Genomic DNA, 27,225 nt, shown 5'->3' with positions numbered 1-27,225 from the left:
AACACAATCCCTTCTGTATGTGTTAATCTGGATTTTGTTTGAACTTTTGGAGCTGACCTTGGCTTGAACTGTGTGAAAAACCCTGACTGGTGTGGACTGACTTGACCCTGCGGTCCCATTTGTCCGCGGTGCCAGTCCTGCCCTCAATCCCGTACTTCAAGCCTTTATTTTACAGACAAAAAGGAACATAACATTACAGCAGATATAGCCAGCGGGCCGGAGCTGCAAGTACTTACTTAGAGGCAAAACTCTCCTCTGATTTCATCCCAAGGAAGTTATTTTTTTGCTTGAGAAGAGACTGACTGAAAACCAAGCAAGAAACTGAAATTATTGCTATAAACTCTCGCTTTTTATTAGCGGTTTCCAAGCCTGAAGAAAACAAAACCTTCTGAGTGGCTGTGTTACAGTTAAAAGCAAAGCAAAAAAAAAAAACCCCAAACCAAGCCCAAGACTGAACTGGGTGTTTGGGGATGGAGTAGGAAGAGGGTGGTTGGTTCTGCATCCCTTGGTGTAGCTGGCTGGAGCTGTAAGATTTGTGGGTTTAGATAGTTTCCTCTGCTTGCCATGACTCAAACGGCTTCTATTAAAAACAAGTAGTGGGAAGGGAATTTCATAAGCTGACAGTCCCATCTCACTCTGCTTCTAGACACAAGTTGGCTGAGATGTAGGAATTCGTGTGGTTATGATGTGTGAGCCCAGGACTGTTTTATCAGCAGGGTTATGCAGTGCTAGTTCTGACTGTGCACGTTCAGAAGGGTGCAGAGGTTCAGGCTGTTCTGCAAAGCCGCTGATCCATGATCCTACAACAGAACGGATGGAAGTGGGTGCCTCTGCTTCCACCGCTTGGTCCTTGTCCACTGAAATCAGTGGGATGAAGAAGCAGTGCCCCAACCAAAGCAGGGAGCTGGGTGCTGGTTTTCAGAGGTGCCAAGAGGGTGCAAGGCACACCACCTAAACACCTTGTTTTTAAAAATCCTGCCTGTGCACACGAGGACAAGGAAATAGGGAGGCAAAACCATGCTAGACTGGCTGCATAACAGCCACTGATGGCTTTAATTAAAGCCCTCAAGTCAGTAAATACGCACAGAGTCTGGTCCAGGGAGATACACAAAGCCCACAGTCAGCCCAGTAACGCTCCACGAACATTGCCATTTAAGCAGTTTCTTGTTTAACTTAGATTTATTCAATGACACATGCATTTCTGGACAGATATCTGAGTTCCAATGAACAACTTTTATAACCAAATATGAGAAATCTGTGACTGCAGTTAGTCAATTAAGTACATTTCTAAAATACATGACTAGAAGAAAAACGGAGAAAGAGAGAGAATTCTTCCAAAGAACAAAAAGAAACATTTCCATTTGCAATACTCCTGGCATTGATGAGTATCAGAGGGGAAGAAGGGCAGCAAGGAGACGTGACGAGGAAGGAATAACATCATCAACCCTGTCCACAGAAAGTCCTCCAGTTTCCAGTCTCTCCAGTTCATCCATTAATGCTCGGCACTTTCACGAACGGCGAGAGCTCCTCTGAGTTACGGAGATTCATCTCTCAGCATGAAAAAAGCAGAGAAACCAAGCTGTGAAACCACGTGCTTGACCCAAGATGGCTTAGGAATATTTCTCCTCACCCAACCTCTTCCTGAAGACAGCGAGAAAAGAAGCCGCAGAGCTATCAGGACTGAAGATGGAGCCTCTTCATATTGCACAGGAACACAGAGTCAAGATTTCATGAGTATGTTTCAGGAAGGTTTAAGAGTCGTCAATAATCATCAGCGTAACGAGAACCATCCCATGCTGCCGGGAGCTGGCAGGTGACAGACACAGCGGGATTGTTTGGGGGAGAGGCGGCTCGTTACCCTGTCTGGATCTCTCCCTGATGGGCGGCTCGTTTAGGGGAATCCCGTGGGGAACAGGCTCAGGGGCTGGTTCTCGTTAGTCGGGAGGGGTGACCGGTAGCCATCGAAGTTGCGGGGGATGCTGCCGCTGGTGGAGCCGGAGCTGTTACTGAGCGTCTCTATGCTTCCCTCTCGCTGAAGCTCTGCAAGGGAGAGAGAGAGCAGGTCCTGGTTAGTGTTTGGGATAAACCCCCGGTGTCAAGACAGATGCTTTACTGACAAATCCCTTTGCTGCTGCATTGTTCAAACGTTTGCTCATCGTCCTTCTTTTTGGGGCTGATTTGGGAATTGCTCCTGAGAAATGCCAGCTCCTGGTTCTACTTCTCTCCAGCTGGGCTCACAGCTCAGCTGAGCCAAAGATGGAGACATTACCTGCTGCCCTTCCCCGGGGTCGAGGCTGCTGACTGAGGACATATCAGGCCTCCACAGTGGGGATCTCATGGCTGAACTGAGCAGGGTATGAAGGGGACGGGGGCAGAAGAGGGAACATCTTCCCTCCCAATGATGCTGGGAAGGGGGATTGGCACAGTGTGCACCAGCAGTGCATAACCACTGCCATTCCCCACCTTGGGAACACCAGGGACTTTCCACAGCTCTTTATCCTGCCCAAATGGACATAAATAACTGCTTTTTCAAGTCAAAGAGAAAATACCCCTTTTCTCAGCCGTGCCTCACAGCAAAAGAGAAAGCAGCCAGGCTGTGGCTGTCCCTCTCCTGGTCACACCCACCCAGACATCTCCCCTCTCTGACCTTCCAAAGCCTTTAGTGCTCCCTAATCTGCAAACAGGAGGATTTTTGGTGTGCAGGGCATCGTTTCCAACCGTGGCCTCTCTGTGAGCCACTTGAACCCCGCAGTTGACTCGGTGGCCACTTGCAGCATCCCCCCAGCAGCACTCAGCAGTGGCATGCAGCAGGGACATGAGGCAGAGCCCCAGGGATGGCACAGGAATCCTCCCCCAGAGTGATGGTGGTGACAGGATACAAGAAATATTCCGGGGAGTTGTGATGTGCGACGCTGAGCAGGACTTTGTGCAGCCTGGGCTGGAGGGGACGGGATGGGGACAGGAGTTTTGGGCAAATTCATCTGCTGCCAAGGGGGAAAGAGGACCTGAGGGGGCTACAAGAGGGCTGGAGAAGGACTAAAAAGTCCTATAAAAATAAGGGCACAGAGTGACAGGACAAGGTGGAATGGCTTTAAATTGGAAGAGAGGTTTAGACTGGATTTTGGAAAGAATTGTTCCCTGTCAGGGTGGTGAGGCCATGGCACAGGGTGCCCAGGGAAGCTGTGGCTGCCTCATCCCTGGAAGTGTCCAAGGCCAGGCTGGATGGGGCTGGGAGCAAACCTGGGATCATGGAAGGTGTCCCTGCCCATGGCAGGGGGTGGAATGGGATGAGCTTTAACGTCCCTTCCAACCCAAACCTTTCTCTGGTCCTATATAAGAATTGGCTGGGGTGGAAAGGAGCTGCAGGAGCTGGAGGAGCAGTGCCTGCTCTGCTCTCTGCTAAATATTCCTGCACCTCCGCCACTTCCACTGCCTCACCTGGGATATTTAACCTCCTGTAAACACCACAGCGGTCCTTTGGCTGCAGTGGGACTCCGTGATAAGGACAGATCTATACACAAAGTACAGGGAACAGCAAAAAGTCAGCTGTTCCCTAAAACAAAAAGCATCCCACTCCAGCATCCTCTGGCACTGCCCTGCTCCCCTCAGCACCTGGGCACTGCAGGGCCAGCAGCCAGGCGAGCACACACCTAGCAGTGAGGGCTGTGGGATTTAATCCCTCATCCTGAAGGTAACCTGCAACGGAGATAAACTGCCCAGGATACAAGGAAAACAAATCAGCAGGAAGCTGATCACCCTGAAAGCAGCGCTGGTAATGACCTCAGCTGTATTCATCACCATTTCTTGCCAGTATTTTGTAAAGGAATGTCCATGTCTAAACCTCTTCATTTTCCTCACATCCTTACTCTCCCAAGAGTCCAGGAAGTAAAAACAGTAATTTAAATCAGAAATGAGTGGCGTATCCCACACTAATACTGCGCTTATCCTGTCTGATTTGGGGCTTTTATCTCCCTCAGCACACAGCTGGCTTTGCTTAAAGGTCCCACGTCAGAGCTGGGGGTGCTGGGCAGCATTGCCGGGCTCCCCCAAACCCCGGAGCGGCTCCTCCCGGGGTGACTTCACTCTCTTTTCCAGCTATAATTGATTTCCAAAGTGTTTCCAGCAAAACAAGGGAGAGGGACAGAGAGAGGAGTTTTGTTTTCCTGCGGCTCCTGCGCGGCTGTTCCTGCCCCTGGGGGCCGAGCTCCTGCCCGTCCCTCAGCGCCTGGCGCGGGACCGAGCGCCCTGTCCGGGTGGGATTTGGGGGGGATTCGGGCTCTTCTGGGGTCTGCAGGATTTCTGCAGCCGGCAGCTCCTGTCACCTCTGCGGGGGCCTGCCAGGGGGTGGCACTGCAGAGACTGATGCCAGCCAGGGAAAAAGCAGGGAGCAGGAATCAGGGATGCAGAGCGGCGGGCACAGGGCCTGGATGGAGCCCTGGCCTGGCTGCGTCCCACAGCTCCGAGCGCGGCTGTCCCGAGCTCCCCTCGCTGCTGTCCGGCAGGAAAACCTGACAATTCCTGACGGAGAGGGACAAAAGACAGGGTACCGGAGGTGCAGAGGCTCTGGAAGGACTGGAGGGGATTTTCCAGCTCAATCTAGGTTAGGGGGTGTCAGGCTAAAACCCGGGGAACTCCCACATCCAAGCTGCCATCCCGGGGGACACATTCCCCGTGGAATACGAGTCCGGGTGCTCCCAAACAGCTCCAGCTCGCTCTGGAACTAATTACCCGGCCGGGCAGACGAGCGGTGTATTCTGATACCTGAGGAAGCCCTGTAAAAGTGCCGCGGCTGCCGCTGTGCTCAGGAAATTGGGCTCTTGCCCTCACCCTGGGCCGGCTCTGGAGCACGGCTGGGTCACACGAGGGGGGCAATTAGCCATTACATGGCCACCAGGAGCTACCTGCCCGCACAGCTGACCCCCAGCACCACAGGCAGCACATCTGCCTGCGTTTCCCCCAATTGGACTGTTTCATTAATAATAAATAAATAAATAAATAAATAAATCCAGTGTGTACTGTTTTTCTTCCTCCCAGCCCTTAGAGCAGATAAGGGCACGGCAGAGGAACTTCAGCGCCATTCCCATGGGAAGCCTGGACAAGACTGGGAATGGCTCCATGACATGGGGACACCCTTCCTGTTAGAGAGTGAAAACTGGAGGACAATTTTCTCATAGACCCAGCACCTGGACGGACCAAACAAGTGTAGAAGGAGTTGCATGGTGGGGCTGTTGGCTATCAGGAGAGGCAGGTCCCTAAAGCCACCCCGGGATGGGACAGCCAAGCCCCCGTGGCACAGCTGAAGGAGCTGAAACACTTCCCACCCTAAAAAGACACATCACACAACCGGTCAGGCCACTGATGTCCTCTGTGCTGGGAACATGCTGAAAAACACAAAATAGGAGCAAACCTCCATGGAAAGATGGGACTGGGTGTCAGCAGAGCCCAGAGCAGCAGGATCAGGGAACAGCAGCACTCCAGCAGAGCAGGACAGTGCTGCCCAGGCAGTGATTCCGTTCACGCTGGTGGAGTTACGCCAGGAATGGACGTGGCCCCAGCAAGTCTGAGGGTTATTGTATCTGCATTCCCCCATGCATACACTGTCGAGATGTATTAACTTCCTTAAATGTACCAGTAAAACAACCTCTTATGATACACTTTAATGAACTTGTACAGTAGCCAACAAATTGTGCATCATATAAAACCCATTCGGCCTTATAGACTCTCTGGCTATTTTGTAATAACTGCAATTTGCTTCTGCTGAAGCAAGATAACCAGGGTTGAGAAGTCAGGCTTTGCAGAAACCTAAATATTTGATTTGGGGGGGAGTGGGTGGGAGAAGGAAGAAAGGGGCCTCTGGGAGCTATTTATGGGGTCAAAATAACATGAGACCTGCTCTTCTCGTAGCATTTCCACCATCAAGGAAATGAAATACTGTGAGAAGACCAGCACTTGCATTATTTTGGCCCCATAAATGGTTCCCTGAGGCTTTCAGAAGCCCGTGAAAAACAAACACAAATACAAATAAATGCTAATACTGGAAACGTAAATACTAAAACCTGCCCATGTCCCCGGAGGAAACGATTCACAAAGTCCTGCCTGCTCTAAAATAAAAAAAAAGAAAAAAAAAAAAAGGAAAAAAAGACAAAGGAGCTGGAACATCTGCTGAAGCCATGAGGAGAAAGTCACTTCAGGGGAGCTGGGAACAGCCCTGCCTGTGCTTTTGACAGTAACAGTAATGGGCACCGCTGGCATCACCCAGGGTCCCTGAGTAACAGGATTTTCAGGGCACACACACTTTCCACAATGGTGGAGGCAGCAGCAGCAAAAATCCTCGTGGCTGCTGGCGTGGGATGGCAAGTGGCCATCCTGAGTCCCTGGCCCACCCCAGGGCAGCCATCCCCTCTCACAGCACAGCCCCGGGCCTGCGGGAACACTGGGACAGCAATGGGGCACCAGAGGAGCTGGGAGCAGATGCTGGCTGCTCCCTGCTTGGCATCGCTGCCAGCGCTGCCCGCAGCCCTCCTGCGGCGTGGACGGCGTTCCACGAGGAACTGAAAATGAAACCTCCCAGGAAACATTTCCTTCTGCTGACATTCCCGACCGCCATGCTGCGGCCAGGCTGTCCTGTCCCTCAGTCCTCTGGTGAGCCACGCTGCTCTCCCTGAGCTGGCTGCCAAGGTGGAAGGAGGAGGAGGAAGAAGAGGAGGAGGAGGAGGAGCTGCTCTGGGGACAGCCCAGGGTCCGCAGGTCCGGGGGAGTGGTGCCGCTTGGGGTCCAGTGGGGTGGCTGCACCCTCCGTTCCAGAAAGCTCCAGGAGCTGTCAAAAGGACCCCATCAAATCCAGAAAGGTACAAAGCCCTGCCAAGCCTAAATGTGAAACCATTTTATAGGGCACATTAATTCAATGCCTGAAGAAAATCTATATAGCCCTCTTTTGCCCGGAACACTCATAAATTATGCTGCCTTTCTCAGCCGTGCTCTCCTGTAGTGGCCCACTCGAAGCCCTGGTATCTCCTTTACGTCTACTCAAAAATCTCCTCTCCAGTGCATTATTTCTTCTAATGGTTTTTCCTTCCTCTCTGTTTGCCTTCCCCTCTTGAGCACAGTTTCAAAATACCCTCCCCAAATCGTTTTCTGGAAGAGCCGACCCCTTCCTCTTACCTACAGAGGGGCTGCCCGGGCTTCGGCGGAGCCGTGGCCGGGATAACTGATACAATGACAGCAGCCTGATGTGTCAGGGCAGCGGGGAAGCGGCAGCAACTCTGAATACAAGAATTATTCTTCATCATCTCAAACTGTCACAACACATTACCCTCAAAGCTGCAGCTCGCTGAAGGAGTGACCCTGGACTGAATGGGAGAGTGCTCGGGGAAAGAACTAATTGTAGCCTCTTTTCACACGTCAGTCACTTTTCACAGCACCGAGCCTTTCAAGCTCAACTAATGTCAAGTTCCCTTTTCCTTTTGCTGGGCTGAGTATTTCTGATTTTTAAGGATGACATTTTTAAAGGAACAAGGTCTCTGGTGAGGGATGAGGCCCGGGAGGGGAGGGAAGGAAGCATCGGAGTGAGCACGCATCAGAAAGTCCATCAGACGCCCGAAGACTCGTTAGGAATTAAGACAATTAACAAGTAGGAATGCAGGAAGTGGGGTAATGGCCAGCAGAGCTCGAATCGCCTCGATTTCATTTCTGTCATTCACAGCAATTATTTTGGGGAACTTCTCAGGCTCTGCCGTGCGCCGAGGGGGCCACAAACGCAGGAATGCACTCGGCCCCTTCCCGAAATGAGGATGTGGGACAGGCATTTTCCAGGCATGGGGAGAGACACAAGGTGCTGCTCACCAAACCTACCCCTCCCCATCCACGGGGGCTTCTGAATAAACAGCTAAAAGGCAAAAATTCAAGCCTCACTTTAAAATCCAAGACAATTCCCTCCCTTTTGGAGAAGATTCCCTGCAGACAGGGCTCTGGGAATGCCAGCCTGGTCCATGATCTGGGGCAGGCACACATAAGGGCCCTTCATACCTCCTTGTCTTTGACTGAAATCCTGACAGATTCTGTGGCAAGGACTATTTTTTCACCCTTACATCTACACAATGCCCATCACGGGGGACTTGCAGAACTGACTGGGGCTTCCCGAGTGTTACTTATTAACTGTAATGAATAATAATTATGGAGCTTCTGCCATCTGGATTCTCACTCAAAAGGGCCCTATTTAAAGGGAACGCTAAAAGGCAATTTGTATTAACACAATGGAAGTCTTAAGGATCTCTTAAACTGTTTGTAATTTACACAACGCTCCCCAGTGAATGGGTGAGTTAAACATTTTAATTTCACTGATTGCTGCTGAAGGGAGCGGGATGTGCTCCCCGGGAGGAGCTCGAACAGGGCACTTGTACATGGAAACACTCCATCTTTCAGGATTTAGACAACATCTCAAACTCTGCTGGATGCTTTTGGCACTGTTTCTGCAGGAACACTCACTCTGAGCATCACCACTGGTGCCCAGGGCAGCTGCTGCTGCTGCCTGGGACACACAAGGTGGAGAAGAGCTCAAAAGCTGACGTGAGTTTGGAAAATACACTGGGATGCAGAAATACCGGGATGCCTGGAAATTACATCGCTGCTGCTGCACTTGGAGGTTTTTCTTGAGTATTTCCCTTTATTTTTTGTTATGAAATGCAATTATGCTAATGAGGGAGCTCTAATTATAATCCATCTCCAGCACCCTCGGCGGCTGCTCGGAGCGAGGGGCTCCAGCCCTGCTGGCAGTTCCAGGGACCCGCTGGCAGGGAGGGCACAGGGGGGCACTGCACCCCCGGGGGAACCTGTGCTTTTGGGTATTTGGATGAACAAAGATTGTTAATATTAAATTCCAGCAAAACGAAAGCACCAAGTCCTCATTAAAAATCTTAATTTTCCAAGCTGGCTTTAATTTGAGATGGCTGAAATTTCCGGGCAAATGTGCGTTGCTCCTTTCCAAAGGGAGCACAAGCAAAAAGTCAGTTCTCAGTTTTATATATTGCTATGATTACAATTTCATATGGTTATGATAATGTTTAAAAGTCAATTAAAGCTGCTCTCTGCCCCAAGCCTTGTGCCTGTTCACCTGCACTGACACCCAGTGCAGTGGGACCAACTTCCTGCCGTGCTCTGGGTGGCTGTGACAGACCTGCTCCTCAGAAATGTTTCTTTTTCCTTTTTTCATAAACTCAGCAGTTTCAGAAAACAGATTTTAAACTATTTTCAAATGAGGAAATTAAAAAAAAAATAAAACGATGGCATTTGAACATTGAAAATCAATTCCTGTGTTAGAACTGTCTCATCCTGTCACAACCTGGAAGATGCTGAGGCACCACAAAAGCACCTCCATTAAATTTGCAAGTCAAGAAGACTGGGAAACACTGCCTGAGCAACTTCTGTGAAATCAGGATTCAATGGCCTATGTAAAATATTAGTTCCTGTCAAACTACCTTACAGTAACTCCAGTGCTGAATCCACACAGAGTTGGCTCATGCCATGCACCTGAAGATGAAACCTGGCATCTTGGAACAAAGGTGGCAGGATCCAGCAAGGAGATGGGGAGGTACAGGAGGCAGGAGAGATCCAGGGGAAATGAAGACTGAGCCTTCTGAACATCAGAGTCCCTCTGAGACCCCAAATCTCATTTCTAGTGCCTGATTTCACTGCGGAGATGGCAAACAACACTTACAAAACAGGGCGGACACCAGAGCTCACAAAAATGTCTGGGTCTGCTTCAGGCACAAAGAGATTGCTGAGAAAAGGACAGAACGTTTTCCTGCACAAACTTCTAAACAGGTTGTTTACTCCTTTAAAAAGAGAACCCAGAAAGCTCCATGTGACTCCAGCCCATGGAGTGGGAGATTCAAGACTCTGGCATCTTGCCAGACTTGACTCTCAGCATTTTATGGAAGGTTAAAAGTGCACCAGATAAAGGACTGGCATTTAGAGGGAGAATATTCCTCAAGATAGGCACTTTCACAATGACTTCCAGTGCTTTAAAAAAATAATCTCCATTTTCCTAGAGCTGTATATTTTTGTAAAGAGGTTTAGGATGTTTTCCTACATAAATGGCTCTTCAGAAAGATGAGTTGCTGATTTTAGCCAGCATGTGAAAATTTCAAAAGCTATGACAGTCAAATAGAAAATCATTTCTGTAGCCCATCACATCCTGCAAGCCTACAGCTCCTTGTGCAAGATTTAGAGATGAGGTTTTTCACTGAACATGCAGCGATGGTTGCTTGGGTTTAAAGGAATTCTCTCTTACCCCATCCTGAAAGTTTCACTATGCTGCTACTATAGATTCCTGTAAGATATCCAATGTGGAATACATGCTTTCCTGTGCCAACCAGTGTGTGTAGACAAGTTTTTTAATGCATTTAGGCAGAACTATCTTGCATCTCCAGTTACGCAAGCAGCACATCTGTGTATATCAGACCAAAAGCATTTGCAGAGAAAACACTGTATTAAAATTCCTGGGTTTGGTCTCTCATTCCCAGGGTTATAGGAGTGCCTCCGATTGCTCAACACTGACCCCTCTGTCAGCCTCTACTGCACGAAGGAAATTACAAATTCAGAGTAAAATGCGTGTTTATGACACCTACCACGTCCTGCACCCACTGAACTCTGGGGATATTGCTCAGAAATGTTGGAGGCAATGCTCCTATTCCTGGAACATTTTCTATCCAAAGCAGGTGTGGATCTGGGCATCCCTCTTCCCTCCAGAGCTGGAGCCACTCGAGTCTCAGGACAGGGGGGTCCTGTCCCAGAGGTGGCTGAAGCAGAGACAGGGATAGTCAGGAGCCCTCAGGGAGTGCTGGGGGTCCCCTCTCCTCCTCCTTGGGCTCAGCCAAACAATCCCAGCAGAAAAACTGGGTAAGGAAAAGCTGCCTGAAGGTCAAACCCACAAACCTGGTGATGACCTCAGGGTCTGGGCAGTGACTGCTGACACTCTGCATGAGAATTTCACACCTGATCCTCCAAATTTCAGCTCCTTTCCCATCTAAGGCCTAATTCTCTCCTCTCTGTGATGCCACCTCAGCACTGGGCCTCCTTAAAGCCTCTCAGGTAGGAAGACAAGCCCTGGGGTGGACTCCAGTGCTGAGTGTGCCTCTGTGCATCTCACACGTGTGCTCTCTGTGCTGCTGACACAAACACACTGCAGAGCTCATTGCAGAAGTATAATATTACAAAGCAAAGTCATTCTGGCACAACTTCTAGTACTTCTGACACAGAGTGGCCTTTCAGGCCAGTGAGAGGCTCTGGGCTGCTCCCCCGGTGCAGATTGATGCTGAGGAGGAAGCTAGACCAGACTGGAATTTGGGTTTGATTCAAAGGAAAAGTTAAGAAGTTTGGGGGGGAGCAGATGCTCAGCTGGTCCAAATCAGGGGAGTTTTGTTGAAGCTCACGAAATGATGTCACCACAGCCTCAGCCCTGTCTGCTCATCTAAACAGTTCAAGGCTCTTGAGTTGGGAGAGCTCAGGTGGAGATCAGGACCAGAGTCTCCTCCTCCCACTTGCCTGGCAGTAGCTCAGTGTCACTGAGAACTCCAAACCCAACCAAATAATCCCAGTTCCGAGTGCAATTTATTTAGTCTATTCACTCAATTATTTTAAAGATTATGTTGACATGGCTGCTTCAAGCAGACCAGTTTTGTAAACACAGCCCTAATTTTACAAAGCACTCGGAGCTCAGTCATTCCCTTAAAATCACGGTTCTACCTTGACTGAGTATTAACCCAGCCTGGAAAAACAACAGCTCTGTCTCGTGGCCTCACTCTCTTGCAGGGCTGCTTGAGGCTCTTAATACACTCTCTCTTATTTATACAGCTCCAAATTCTGATGTTAGACGTAAATATGAAAGAGCCTTGATAAAAATGACATTCAAAGCTTAATTCGTCCCTTTGTTAATGGAGCTGTTGAACACAGCAATTCACATTTGTGCTCCTGAATACAGAAGGCAGCTGGAATAGTAAATTCAACATTTTTCCTTTTTGAAAGTCGTATTTTAAAAATTGTTCTAAGCACTGATTCTCTTACATTTCATCTTTGTAGCTGCACTCACAAACGTGTGGATGAGCTGCAGCTGGTGGAGGAGCTGGTGGAAGGTAACCCTGTGTGAAATCTGAAAGACCTAATGGCAAACCAAGGCATTCCTCTGGTCACATCCCCCAGAAAAGGCAATTTAAGTCATCTCAGGCTGGACAGATTCTGCCTTGGATACGGGCACCTGGCAGTGAAGTTCACATCACTACCTGCTCCTTGTGTTGTGCTCTTGTGCAGACCTTTTGCTCATATTTTGATGGGTGACTAGCCATCTTTTCAAAAGATAAACCAAAAAGACAACACAGTCCTGGCATGATATTATCAAAAGAGTTTTTACCAAAGGGTGTGGATAAAAGTAGCCCTTAGTAGAGGCAAAAAAGCACCCCCAAATTTCAGATTAGGGATCTGTCCCTGCACAATTCACCTCCCACTCCTGCCTCCATGGCTGCAGATGAGGGAAGGAGGCTACAGGGTTAATTTGTCTCTTGATTTATGCTTCTAAATGCCATTTCCACCTGACAAGGTGGGAGCACCCAGTGGGAATAGCTGTGGCATGTGGGAATAGATGGGAGATGCCATCCATGGGAATGCTGTGGAGAATTCCAGCACAGCATCCAAGCATTCTCCACAACACAGGGCATTGGAATCTTTTTAGGAAACTGCCACCATTTCCACGGCACTCATCCCAACCAGATCTCTCCATCCCCAGCCCCTCTGGCTCCTGGATCCCCACTGAGCTGGAGCAGAGGCAGCAGGGCAGGTCCTGGCTGCTGACCCCACCAGCACCTTCCTGCCTGCAGCCTTCCCAGAAAAACATCTTTGGAAAGAGTCAGAGAAGTGATACTGACCCTTTGTCTTTCACAACACCATCAAATTTTGGTGTAAACACAAAGTTCATGTGTTGGGCCGTTACTGAGAAAGTCAATGACCAAGGGAATAACAAATAAATATCCAAAATAAATAAAGAAATAAATAAATAAAAAAAGAAGATGGTGTTTTAGCTGCGGGGGTCTTTTTGGAAAATGGGATAAAATGGGTCACACAGAAAAAGGCAGCAAGCAGTTCATGTCCTGAGGTGGACTCAGGGAGGTGACATGTCACCAGCCAGCCTCACGAGCTCCCAAATTCAGGATCTCTCCACAACAGCACATAGTTGCTACTAAAATTCACCCCCTGTCTGCATAGAAAACTAATTCCCCCTTCCCCAGGATGCAGGACAGATTGAAGGGAAGCTGCTCCCTGCCTGTGGTGGGAAATGCCTCAGAGGGATCTCCGAGGCTCTCGGTGATGTCTGAGGAACACAGAGCAAAGCCAGAGAGCACCAAAGCGCTGCTACCTCAGTGAAGGAACAGCACTGAAAAGCAGAACAGAAGCAACAGGAGTGAGGGAAAACCTATTTACCTTTTTTTTAGCAGTTTTTACTCTTTTTATACATTACCTCACACGTTCCCAAGCACAAAACCACCAGATGTCATTTCAGAGGGCATCAGCAGAAACACAGAAAAAAGCAGCTGCTTTATGATCTTTTTGTCTTTATGTTTTCCCTCAACATCTTTTTCATTCTCTGTGAATGCACAACTTTTACACAGCCCCATTTTTACTGAAAGAATCTCCCTTTTGGAGGCTCAGCTACCTGCATGAACCTCTGCATGGCCCTGAACCCTTTCCCCTTTCATGGGGAAGCTGCAAACAGGGTTTCTTCATCTTCAAAACGCTTCCAACCAATTTGTCATTTTCCTTCCTCTTCATTTTTTTGGTCAGTGGATGGTACACATGATATTGAGCAATAATAACTAGAGGAGGATGAAAACTGCTGCAGCTTGAGAAGTGAGCTCAGGATATGATTCCTCCTCACCGGATGCCTGGAAGATGTCACTGAAATTCTCTCTCCCTTCGTGCAACCCGTGTGGAGCCAATATGAACTCCCAGCAAAGTGCTTAAAACCCCATTATTTATAATAACTGTTAAATGATGAGACATTGTTTACCCAGATCGCAAGATAAATTCTCACTTACAGAATGCTTGCCTGACCGTCCTGAACGTCATCTGGTTTTTATTTAAATGCAAAATGAAATTAGGCTCCCAATAATACAGCAGAAGAATTCAATAAGATGGGGCTTTTCACTTACAGTTTAATATTAACATTTTCCCATAAATGTTAATGAATAAAAGTCTACTGTTTTATGTATTATCCATGGTGGGGAGACAACAGGCTAGGAATGGAAGGAAAGCTAATCTTTTCATACCACAAATTAGGATATATACTTCAAGGAGGACTAAGTATTCCCAGCACTGCCAGGGACCTGGCCACAACCCTCCTTCCTCTGGGGGCAGCCAGGGGAGCTGATCCCATGGGGATGCTCCAGGGAGTCTCCACTGATCACCGAGATCCTCTCCCAGCCAAAATCCCTTTTGGGTTTGTTTCTCTTTTTCTCTGGCCCTCTCTTTCATCCTGACCATACCCCTGAGGCACACTATGAACATCAAAAATCCAACACCATCACTGTCCAGCAAGGCCTGATCCTCTCAGACTCCACCAAGGAGAGCAAGGCAGGATTACTGGGAAAATCAGGTGACTCTTTGTGGGATATTCTGTCAGAGAAAGGTGCAGGGGTGCTGGGAGGTGAGGGCACAGCTGCAGGCCACACCACAATGACAGGGAACAATACAACATCCGAAGGGAGAAGGACCTGGAGCTGGCAGAGGTGGCACTTTGCAGCTCCCCAAAGGACCTGTGCCTGCTGTGCAAAGCACCAGCAGCAGATCATGTGTTGGAAGAGAGGCTGAGAGGGCTGGAAGCTGCAGGACCAGAGGGTTGGCTCACACTGGAACGTTTGCATTGCTTTGGCTCTTGACTTCCCATTTACTGCAGAGGCTTTGCTGTGTTGATGTGGATTTTGCTGTTTGGTGACTCATACTTCATCCTACCCCTCTAATAAGTGTTCATTTAACAGTTTGACTGCTTAACAATTTATTGCACAAATGGGTTTCCATCCCACAGCCTCCTCCCCCATCTCCCCTGGAGAGGGCAATGCATAGTTTATGAGGGCTTTGTGACGGCCTGTGCTGCACATCCCAAAAATCAGCAAATACTCAATGGCTCTCTGGGGCTGCTGGGCTTGGGAGGAGGGACAGGAACTGTCTTGTCTTTATTCTGCCACCACCTCAGCAGCTGCAAGAGGTTTTGGCTCACAAAACAGCTGTAAAAATACCAGTCCTGGTTCAGATGCTGGGAGATGAGGGCTCTTATACTTACTGAGAGAGATATGCTTGCCATAAGTCATAGCCTACACAAAAACACCATAGAAAGACTCCTAAAAGGAATGACAAGGTAATTATAGGAATTACAGATGGAAAAATCCTGTTGTCTCCTGCCCCCTTCCCAGTGTGGGACCACTCGGTGTGGGGCAGGCTTCAGGCCTCGGACTTTTAAAGGGAAGATTTAATAAACACTGAGAAATATTTCTAAATATTTAGAAAACCCAAAATAACAGATTTCCAAGCCAAGCTGTACAAACAGAAAATGAATTTAGAAAACTTGTTAAAAACCCAACAGCTTTTGCGTGCACCAAAACATATTTGGGTAGCAGGAATCGCCTCCTGGGCAGGATGCTGCAAGCAGAGCTGGGAGGATGCTCAGCCCTGGCTGCAATACCTACCATGGCTCTCCTCTTGTTCCCCCTGGAATCAACAGCAGAACCCTCAGGGATGCAAACAGCTTCATGCTTTAGGAGGGACTCAGCAGACAATCAAATGTAAGCAAAGCCAAGCTAGACAGGACAGAGCTTTGAATTTTCCTGTGAAATTCTGGAGTGCTGCAGTTAATTTGCCTAATCATTAGGAGGAAAAACCACAACCCCAAGCAAACAAAAAAAAACCCCAACACAGCAACAAATCTCTATGGAAAAAGGGAACTGTGTCTCTGTTCACTGCTTTTGAGACAAAGCATGGGAAGAAAAATGTCCAGTTCCAATAATGTCATAACCTGATTACAGCCTGACCAGAAGAGCTAAAACACTTGCAGAACAATGAGTAAGAAATTAAGTTTTAAATTGAGTGCTGGCCCTATCTCGTGTCACTTCTTTATATTCCAGTAGAAAGGACACTGCTGAGCTCATTTCATATCGAGCAGAGTGAGATGCCTGCATGCAGACACCATTTAGTCATCTCCTATATGTTCCTCCCCATTTCTTTCTCTGGGAGGAATGACAAATCCAGAAATGTGACTGCACTTTGTTTTATTATGATATTGATTTTTCCTGCCAAGGGAAAGTGCATTTATCCCCCAGGTCTGTGCGCTGGCAGGGAAGGGTTAACAAAATGTTTATCACAAAGCTGGCTTCAGAGTTGAAAGTAATGTGATCAGTAATGAATTTTGTGTTACATTAGGTTGTATAAATGGACAGACAAGCGCAGACAACAAGTGGCCAGGAGTCGGGGCTAATCTAATGATGTAAAAATAGAGACAGCACCAATTATACTTGGGGCCAGCTCAGAGCTCCTGCAGGGACTGCAAATGAATAGGTACAAATCAAATTACTGACTAATAGACGCACTACAAGAGAGGGCAGTCAATGCTAAATACATTAGGGCCTTGTGACCTCTCTGCTCCGAACAGCAGAATCCTAAATTTGACTTAAAAAAAAAAAAAAATCAAAGAAACTCTTGTTCATTTAAGGAGAGCAACAGAACAATGTTATTTGTGAAATGACTTGAGACACTTTGATATTTTTTGGTGTGTCCCCCTATGGCCACGTTAGGTATGTGGCTCTTGGAAAGATGAGAGAGGGTTTGCTTTTAGAACAAGGGAAAATACTCTTTGTGCAAAAGTTAAGACCTGATAACAATACAGTTATGTTACATACCAAAACATTTCAAAGCCATGTGCCTCTTTGTGGTGATGTTTTTTACTGCTACTTCACCGGCTGTGTCTGTATCGAAAATAAAATATTTCTTAAAAAAATACCTTGATTTAATAAGAAGAAAAAGAAAAGGAATCTCCCCACACCACAATTGATAAAAAGCAAATGCAGTTGATCAAGTTGTTATCAAATGGCAGAAAGTCAGAGTTGTCTTGTGGCAGCAGTGCTCCCTTTACAATTTTTCTACAAACAGCAAGAACCTGAATTCACACTAGAAATATTCATGGTATCAGCAGTCACACCCCTCCTCCTTAAATAATGTATGACCTGGAAGAAATTCCAGTAAAAACTCCCAGGGCTGGTGGCAAGATTGGATTTGGAGACAAGGGAAATTACTGGGAAATTAAAAATGCCTTTGTTGGGCCTGCCCAGGGCTGTGTGATGGGGCTGCTCAGGGAGACCCTTGGACAGGAGAGAGCAAGAAACCCACACTGAAGTGCTTGATATCCCAAAATGTGTGCAAGGCCAGTGCTCCTCTTATCCAGCACTTCAGAAATGGTGGCTCCTAAAGAGCCTGAATTTTCCTTTCTTTTCAACCAGGCCCATCCAAATAAACCTTTTGTAGGAAGAACTGCACTGAGCTCTCAGACTTATTGGAGGGGGTAATTTAATCTCTGACCCTGGGATGAATATTCTGAAAGTTCAAAGGCTGCTTTTAGCATCGATGTTATTTGATCCACCAGTGGGTTTGCCGCCCAAGCTGGTTTTGCACTGAACCTACGCAGAAATCTCCTGGCAGAAATGCTCTTCAGGGGAAAAATCATTTGCTCTGTGTTCCTGTAGCCCATGTCTGAGTTAGGATGAAAACCAACTGAGGAGAGAGAAGGAGAAAATTGCCTTGGAAAAATTAAAAGGAAGAGGAAGAGAGGAAGAAAGGAAGAAATGAAAGAAGGGAGGGAGGGAAGGAGAGAGGGAGGGGAAGGTACCACTGGAAGCTCTGACTCAATAAAGGGCTAATCCTATTCCTGAAACTGAATGTACAGCTACATCTGTGTCCAGGTGGCTGCTGATCTTTGAACACAGCTTGTGAGTATGCGTATTTTCTCCTCTGGAAAAAACCCCAGGAAGGCTGGTCCTTGCATAGAGCCACTGGCTTGCCCTCCTCCCTCCGCTTCCCACCTCAGCCAGGCATGCCAGAAAACGTGTGACTTCCCTTCTCCAACTCCCAAATTTCACAGGAAGATTTCAAAACCATCCCTCTGCAAAGCTCAAAGGTGTCCAGACCCAAGTTAGGCTCGGGCTGGTGTAACAACACAGCTTTGGCTGGGGACCAGGATCCAAAGTGCCTGGAGCCCCAGTGCAGGGTTTCCTCCCAGCCATCCCCTAACAGCACGTCTAATTAGCTCCACTTACTTACATCCCATTAATCAGGTTAAAGAGTTTGCTTCAACATATGAGCTTCCTTCAGTGCATTCTGAGTTTGTTCATGAAATTTGGAAGGAATCCAGACGGTTTCCTCCAAGGGCCAGAGGTGCACCTCACTGTGCCACGGGCTTCCCACGGGCGAGAGCTGACAGACTCGGAGGTTTGCAGGAGTTTTGGAAGAAAGATGCATTTCCAAAACCATCCTGTTGCTCAAGCTGTAATGGCTTGCTCCCCTATTATAGACTGATTTTAAATATTAAGCCTAGAAGTGATCAAAATATATTGGAAAGCTTAAAAAACGTATTTGCTGAAGGAACAGGTGAATCAGAGGATTTACTAATTACAGTATCTTTGGAGGGAAAGATTTCTAGCCTAGGCTGGCAATTTCCTCCTGTCCAGTTTGAGCGGAATCCTGTCAGAGATATTTGTCTGAAGCAGAGTTTCATAAATCACAGTCCTAGGGTGGTTTTTTTGGGGGGGGAATGCAATATGAAGCTCCAGCACACACTTAGGAACTGCACTGCAAATGTAAATGTTGTAGCTGCTTGAAAACAAAGCTTTGCAAGCAAAAGAGGGCACTGACCACTAACATTTGTGTCTAGACTTTCATAATTTCTTCTTTTCAGTGAGAGCTTGACAGAAACTGAAACAGCAAAAGCATCTTTTTGCATCTTTGCCAATTTACGCCTTCCTTGGAATTAAATGTGTATCTGGGCTGATAGCTTATGTAAAGCAGACTCCGCTTGAGATAGACATGGGTCGTCTGAATAATTGGATAACAAGGGGAAAAGCTGTTTTCCCAATCAAGCCAACTAGCTGGACGACTGGAGTTATCACTTAGGTCACAAGGAAAGGAGATTTTTGGGGGGGTCACTTTCCAGACCTGGTTCTTCTCCCACCCACTGTCCGACAGCCCTTGGCACCCAGTCGGAGTCGGAGGTGGAAAAGCCTCATCTAATCCCCCTTTCCTGCGAGTGCCAGATTGCTCCTCATGTTTTTAGCACCCTCCAGTTTGATGTTTGTGGTATGACCAATCTCTGGGTCATTTTCTGCCTCTGCCAGTAGCCAGAGCCAGGGTTCGTGTCGCCATCCCTGCTTTGCAAGGCAATGAGGCAGGTACAAAACAAAGATTCTGGGAATATCAGCTCCCCAAAGTGGTCTGTGCACCACGAGCACACACTTCCTCCACACCACTGCAGCCTATCAGCCCTGATTTCTATATAAACCTACGTGTCAGCTATGCCCTAACAGTTAAGGCATTAAAAGAATCTATTTATCTCTTGCCATTAAGTGCATGTCAGGACCAGTTGAGCACTTGACAAAGTCTCACTGTCCACTCTACCGCCCAGTTTTTGTCCACACGTTGGACCCCAGCCCTGCACATGCACAAATCTTCACATTCCCAGTTAGAAATGTTCATTAATTTGTGCTGAAGTTTGAGAAAGACTTTGCAAGTTTTGTTAAATCTCTGCAAAATCTATTTAAGGACTGAAGAGAATCCAAGGAGCACAAACAGGGGTTAAAGCATGAGTAACATAAAGGCATAAATAAATTAAAATAGTTATTTTAGGATTATTAGAAGGATTATAAATTCCACAATTTTGAGTCCAATGTAGAAACATAAACACTGATTTTGAAAGCAGCAGCAAGATAGAAATCAGCTACCAACAAACAAACCTCCAGTGCCCTTTTCTGCTGAACTCTTTGCTGTCATTTCACTGTGGGGAGTGGGCAGCAGAGAACCCAAGGAGGAAAACTGAGTTTTTTCAAAGATAATTCAGTTCAGCCGAGCTTGGTTATAATGTAAGTGGTTTGGGGGAAGTGAAAACCCTCCTACTTGTTATGAGCCAACAAAGACACCTCTTTTTTGAAGTGAGGGTAATGCAGCTCCACACTTATCTCTGCCCATTTGTTAAGCAGCAGACAGATGTGAGCCCTTCCCTGTGCTCCCCAGCCTGAGGAATGGTGCTGGCAGCCAGCTCCAGTCCACTCCCTCGGCAAGAGCAGCTCTCCAGGTACATCTGAGCGGCAGAGAACTTCTTCTGTCTGTCTGGTAAAGAGGAACAGCTCAAGAGCTGTTAGGGGATGGAAGTGGAAAGGGCACGGGAGTTCACTGTCTTATCACCGGGTTTTCTCTGCTGCTCTGAGTCACCACATGCCCAAATCCTGAGAATAAAGGGTGTTAGTGGTGGAGAGAATCCCACGACAGGCAGGGAAACACAGAGTGTTAATGACAGGGAGAGGAGGGTGGTGGGATGGGGTGAGTTGGGTCAGTGCTCATGTTACTCATTATTGCTGCGTACAATCGCTGCTCTGAGATGGCATCTATCTTACACTCATTAGGGAGATTTATGGGTCTGGAGCAAGAGCTGGGAGAAATCTCTTTGGATGAATATTAACTCAGTGATGGCATCTCTATAAACAGCTCCTTTCTGTCTTTACACCTGCAGTACTGCAAGCCTCATCTTATGCCAAAGAAGTTGGCACTCGCTGCCATCAGCTGGATTTGGTGAAAATGGAAGGGAAATACAGAGCTCTGTCTCTGACAAAGTTCTTGGTTTACAATATAATATAATATATTCAATATAATGTAATTACAATATAATACACTGTCAAGTCTCCAGGGCAGTCAGTCGCCCTAACCTGGCACATCTGGAAGGCTTCAGCTTTCAGAGGAGGTATTCCACTCACCTTTCCCCTTCCATACACAGCCTGAGGGGTGCTGACCCATTATCGGCAGCGGATACCCTCCCAAAGTTCACACTGATCACAGCATGGGTCAGTAAGTGATGAAATATGTGCCTTTCTCTATTTTCACAGCCTGCTTTTTCTATCTTCCCAGCCCTTTACAGACATGAGCTGATTGAAGTCCACAGCAGCAATGTGAGGCATCTCTATCCTCACTGCACTGATGGAGCTCTGGAGTCATGGACATGTGAAGTGTCTTGTCCAAGGCAAAAAGCTGGTGAGAATTTGCACCAGATCTGCAGCAGACCCACACTTAAGTGTTCAACCAACTCCTTCTGTTAACACCAAATCTCAACCCATCCTTTGATTTCATCTCTCTCTCGATGGAAATCAGACGGAGGACAGTTGAGAAGGTGACCAGCTGGGTTATGAAGGTGCTTCTGCACTACTCAGCCTGGTTACTGCTGCATGTACCTACAGACAAGGGCTAAAATCCTGCTCCTCTGCATCCTTCTCCTCCAGGCTGTGGGAAGCTGCTGCAGTTTGCTACCTGCTCCACAGTGACCCACCTGCAAAGCAGGATGAGCCCTGATGGGAGAGACTTCTTGAGGAGCAGGGAGAGCTCAGAGCAGCACAAGATCCTCAGTGATACATGAGGGCAAGAGCAAAAGGAAGAGACAGCTCCCGCTCTTCCTGAAAGATCCATAGGTTGGCATTCCCACACCTTTCTGCTGGTTTCTCCTCTTTTGTCTTCCCAGGCAAGATGCCAGGAGAGTGACAAGTGAGTTGGCAGCTGATGTTAGGAGCCACCATCACTATGAGGAGTTTTTACTGGAGGTGTTTTTTGGAACAAGTGGAAATTAATGGAGACAATAAACCTGCAGTAACCGCGCTTTAGTTTCTGAGCATCTCCTACCACGGGGCCCCTTCTGACAGCCTAATCTCTGACGTGCCATTCCATTTACTTAAACAGATGATACAATTTATCAATATAATGGACACTGATGAAGATGGATTAATTTGGATTACAGAACCAGCGCTTCACAGTGGCTCTATTCAGGACACAAAATGAGGATACGTGTGATTATTGCATTGTTTGGAGCAGGGTGGGCAAGGGCAGCAATCTGCACAAGGATGCTCCTGAGCTGGCAGGAGGGGAGGAAGGAGAGCCCTTGTCCCAGCTATACGATAAGGAAGCTTCATGTGCCAACATCTCAGACCGTATCCATGCGATCTACCGCTTCCATCCCACTGAGATCCCCACAAAAGTAAATTAATCAGAGAGAGAGAGGAGCGTACAGAGAAAAAGGAAAGGCGAAACTAAAAAAAAAAAACCAAAAAAAAAATCACCATTGGGTGAGATGTACGTGATCTCTGATCACACCTCTTCTTTGTACCTGTTCCTGATCCCACCATGTCCCTGCTGGGGGATTCGCACATGGCGTCGGCCAGGCGCTCGCGCAGCCCCTCCTCGCCGTGCTCCATGGAGGACATGTGGCGCAGACCGAAGTTCTCGGGCCAGCTCCCACACACCTCCAGCAAGGTCACGCTCCGGTCGAAGGCACCTTCAACAGACAAAAGGGACACGTGTGGGACACCCTGGCACCAACCTCCTTCCATGTGTGGTGCATTTTGGGTGCCTGAAAAGCTGATTTTTAGCACAGGAGTTAAAACGTTTATGTTACCAGCACAGCACAGCACAGCAGAACCCAAAGTATGGACCAGCTTTGACCAAGCAGCTGTAAGAAAAATGGTTAAATTAAAATACAGACCCAATTCTGGTCTCACACTGGTGAGAGTCAGGAAAGCAGCGCAACAACACAAATGTGAATAGCATACATTTATTTTTATGTTAGACAAGTAGAAATTATTTTTAAAGTTGGTTAGTCTTCCACTGGGCTGCTGCTGAAATCCTTCTTTCCCCTCCTCATCCTGGACAATGGAAACAACAAAGTTATTTTGTCTGTGCTAATGGGAAGAAACTTTAGCTAAAATCCCTTTCTTGCTCTGCAGCAGAGAAGTGCAGAGCGTGGCAGGGCTGCCTCGTTTCTGACAAAGGAACAAATGGATCCCTTCCCTCAGTCTGGGATATCTGTGGGTTTTCTGTGCTCCTGCACTGGGAAATTTTAGGTCAAATGTGCTCTAACAGAGACTCTTTCACCAGCAGCGCCTACTGAAGGCTCTGGCTCCTGTGAGGGAGCGCACGTACCTCCAAAAGATACTTCAAATAATTCCTTGACTTGCAGTTATTACCTCATTCACAGCAGGGTATGATGTTCTGCCGAATGCAAAGATTAGATTCTGAATTCAGGATCACTTCAAAGTACAAATTAAAATTATTCTCCTTTATTATACAGCGAGTCTTCTGCGAAGGCTTACTTAAATCATTCCCACTTGGAACAAGATTACAGTTATGCTTTGTTGCTTCAAGCACATACCATTTACTCCACTATTAGGTAACTGAATATGCAGCGTTTATTGTGCCTGGTTTCTGCCAGCCTACCGAGGGGAAAAAATGCAAATGCCAATGTTTCTCAAAGTTAAAAGTACATGAAACACGTCCTTGTTATCAGGCCTTTGGTTTTCCCCTTTGATCAGCCGTCAGAAACTATCTACACTTGTAGTCTGTGACTGTACAGCTTCACAGCACACTCCCTGCCACTGACAGGTGGTAATAGAAAGGGTGAGAGACCAAGCCCCGCGGCAGGCGGCCCTTCCTCTGATAACGTCCAAAGTACCGGGTGATAACCGTTCGTAAACACTCGGCCAGCCAGTTAATCCATACATCAGCAAAGAGGGGCAGATAATTCTGAACTCTAATGGCACGGACAAAAGCACCAGGGCTGGCATTCAGGGATTTATATGGGCTGCAATGGTGACTTCTGGCTCCTGAATTTCATCGGCGCGCACGGCGTTGATTTATCTCCTCAGCCTGGCTGCGGAGTGGATTCCTGGCACTAGAAAACCATCAACACTAAAATGGACCTCTACAAAATGGGACCGTGGCTCTTGTGTGATACATGCACTTGAACTCTGGATGAATCCCAGTTTAAACCGAGAGGAGGAATGACCAAATATTTCAACTTTTAATGGCTCTTTGGATTTATAAGGTTGCTCCAGTCCACTAATTTGTTTTAAAGCGAGGGTTCTTAAAGCTTGTTTGAGAAAATGCAGGGAGGAGGCAAAGTAATTTCGATGATGTTTAAATCTCTACAACATTTTCATGATGTCAGCTCTCCTAAAGGCAAGAGGAAAAGCAAAATCTGGGGGTTTTTTTGAAGCTTTTTTTCCCCAAGTCATCCTTCTACAGTTTCATGCAACCCTGAGACCCCACAGACTTCAGGTGTTTTTGACAGAGCTCTTAATATACCCTGAGAATGATCAGGGGGACTTTTAAACCTGCTTCCCAAACCTCAGGGAAGCAGCAGGGACATGATGAGCTCCCACAGGTTTGCAGGGCTGCGCCAGAGATGAGAACTCTCCTCTTTTCTGGTGTCAGCCCTTATTCCAAAAGTGAGAAATGGGAGCATTTCTGCTCCTATAAGCAGACATATGAATAATAAGGCAAATGGCTTTTGAAGCTCTGCCAAGATGCCTGCTTGTGTGTACAGGGAGAAACTTCATGGAGCGCCGGGCTCTGGCTCCTGAGATACTTGAGTGAGAGCAAAGGAGACAAGTGCAGCGTTACCTCTGCAATCAGAGCCAGGAGCTGCCAAAACTTCTTAGCAGCAATGTGTGAGGCTGCAAGTGTTAATGCAAATGCAGGTTAGAGGGATTAACTGCACTGAAAACTTGCTTGTAAAAAAACTGTAGGGCTGGGGAAGCTGTAGTTTTATCTTTCCTCCCTTTTCACTCCTTCTCCGTGGTAGCAGCGCACATCTGGCAAGACCATTGATATCCAGACATCCAGCTGGGATTCAGCAGCCACCGCTGTAGCCCGTGGGTGATCACTGCCTGTAACAGGCAGAGGAGGTCCTTGCACCGTCATCTGCTCTGTGCTGCCCTGGAACCCACAAATTCCCCCTTACTTCAACACAGACACTGACAAAGTGCGTTCCAGGTAAAGCTGAACACGCAGAGTGTGACTGAGGTTATTCAGGACACGGGGCTAGAAAAGGGGACCTTGCTTGAGCAGGCAAATCCTCTCCTCCTGTAAATCCCTGGCTCTGTCCCTCTCGGATGCAAAACAAAACTATTTCAGGAAAAACAAGATTAATTGTCATGGACCTTCCTGTTGGTCTCGCCAGTGCATCAGCAGACAGCACACATATCAGAATAAAATAATTAAATAATTTTTTCAAGGTAGAATTAAGTTCTGGGTATTTTTACACCTTGGAAAGTGACTCTGGAGTGTGTGACATGGCAATGGGCTGGTTGCTCCCAGGAGCCTTTGGCTGCTCTGCCCTGCCTACATCATTCCCTATGTACATCATTCCCAATGGTGCAAGGGCTAATGGCATTAAACTTCCACTGATAGCAGCTCACCCTATCTCTGCTATTTATTATATTGTAATCTCTCCTCCTGGCTGCCTGGCTCTCCCCTTTTCAATCCCAGTATCTCACTTGATAAGGTATCAAATTCCCCATCGCCGGCCAGCGAGGAGTTTACAAATAAACCTCAGTGGAGCGTCCTGCTCTCAGAATCACCAAAGCCAGAACGTAACCGCAGAACCAAAGGGCTGAGAAAGCTCCTGCTGATTCCAGGGATTACTGAGGGCTGAGGGGAGGCAGGCTGACAGCCTGCTGAAACCCTACTGACAGCCACCAATATCAGCCCCTGACGTGTGAAGCCCAGACTTTCCCCTGTCCCCCTGGCCCGGATACAGCTTTGGCTGGGGAACAGGTTCCACCTAAAAGGAGCAATTCATTTAGGAACAACTCAAGAGTGAGCAAAGGACCCATTATGTGAGTCAAGCAATTACTAGTGAAATCCTGGTGAAATTTCATTAAATCACCGAAAAAAAAAATCTTATTGACTTAAAACTGTGTCAATATTTCATCCTATTGCACCATGCTTTCAAGCCAGCAGAGCACTCACTTCTCCTTTATTTATTGAAGATGAAACTGGGTGGGAATGAAGACCACCAGCCTCCCCTGTGTGATGTCCAAGCATCATCCCAGAACTCCACATCAACCCGAAAGGAATGAGCAAGACCCATGGCTTGACCATATAGGTCAAAAATGCTTTGTTTTGCAATTCCAGCCCCAAATGCTCTGAGCTAATTCTGCTCCACACACAGGATTTTTCTATTCAGACTTCAGTTTTTGCCTGAAAACAATCTCTGACTTCTCTCTTTCCACAGACATTTGCCTCCCAAGGAGCACCACCCTTTTCTCTTGCCACTGCTGATGGAGCAGAATCAGGTCCCCATCTTTCTGCTTAGCATTTCTTGCATTTTATTAATGGCAAAGGCTTCTATCATTACAACAAATTACCTTCCTTAGACACACAGGATTTGTGTTCAGCATTGCAATTGTTTCAAGGCTTTTAATATAAAAGCAAAATAAATTCTAGAGAAGAAAGGAAAAAAACCAACACCCTAAACCTTGGAAATGTCCTTTCATTTCACAGCCCCACCAACCAAGAGTGAGAAAACCAGAGAAACTTCTTTTCTTCTCTGAAAAAAAAAAATCTAGTAGTAAAAAGTATTTTTACAAAATGTTTCAATGCTTTGAGTGTGTTATTTTTCTAAGTCAAAATAGCTAAGCTGAATCTTTCACCATAGCTCTTTAATTCGAAAGCCAGGGGAAATTTTTTTCATTAAACCTCTGGACGGCTTTGTTTAAAATATGAAATCAAGTAGCTCCATTTCCTGTCTTCTAAGGAACAGTAAATCAAAGAGAGAACGTTGTCCAAAAATACAGTAATGGTTCTATTAAAGAGCTTGACAGTTTTGAGCCTCACCTTGCATATTGCAACATACGTGTGAGCAAAAACAACAGAGTGAAGAGGAGGAGAAATGACCTGGCAATTTTAGTTGGTAAAAGATGCATCCTGATCAACGGGATGGGGCTTGACCCCACGTGATGGTGGACCCTGAGGTGCAACCAAGAGGGACAGAATGGTTGCCCATCACCTCTCCTGCTCCTCCTGGCCTTTTCAGAAGCAGGAGTGGACTCTGAAGGGAGTCCTGACCCTCCTGGCACTGGATACGCTGGTGACCACAGGGAGCTGCCCAGAAAC

The 27,225-nt window shown here is 47.3% G+C and overlaps 1 protein-coding gene across 1 annotated transcript in view; it reads right to left on the bottom strand.

The window, feature by feature from the left end:
- Nucleotides 1-1,160: 1,160 nt before the first annotated feature.
- BCAS3 (BCAS3 microtubule associated cell migration factor) overlaps nucleotides 1,161-27,225 on the bottom strand; it is a 299,682-nt gene continuing 273,617 nt past the window's right edge. Inside the window, 3 exon segments of the mRNA XM_048324409.1 lie at nucleotides 1,161-2,040; nucleotides 16,932-16,997; nucleotides 22,439-22,606. Coding sequence (XP_048180366.1) covers nucleotides 1,892-2,040; nucleotides 16,932-16,997; nucleotides 22,439-22,606 — 383 coding nt within the window. The 3' untranslated portion in view covers nucleotides 1,161-1,891.

The sequence above is a fragment of the Corvus hawaiiensis genome, chromosome 20 (genome assembly GCF_020740725.1).
Source record: "Corvus hawaiiensis isolate bCorHaw1 chromosome 20, bCorHaw1.pri.cur, whole genome shotgun sequence".
Classification (NCBI taxonomy): Eukaryota; Metazoa; Chordata; class Aves; order Passeriformes; family Corvidae; genus Corvus; species Corvus hawaiiensis.
The sequence above is the reverse complement of the archived record's forward strand: the minus strand, read 5'-3'. Positions and strand labels throughout refer to the sequence as shown.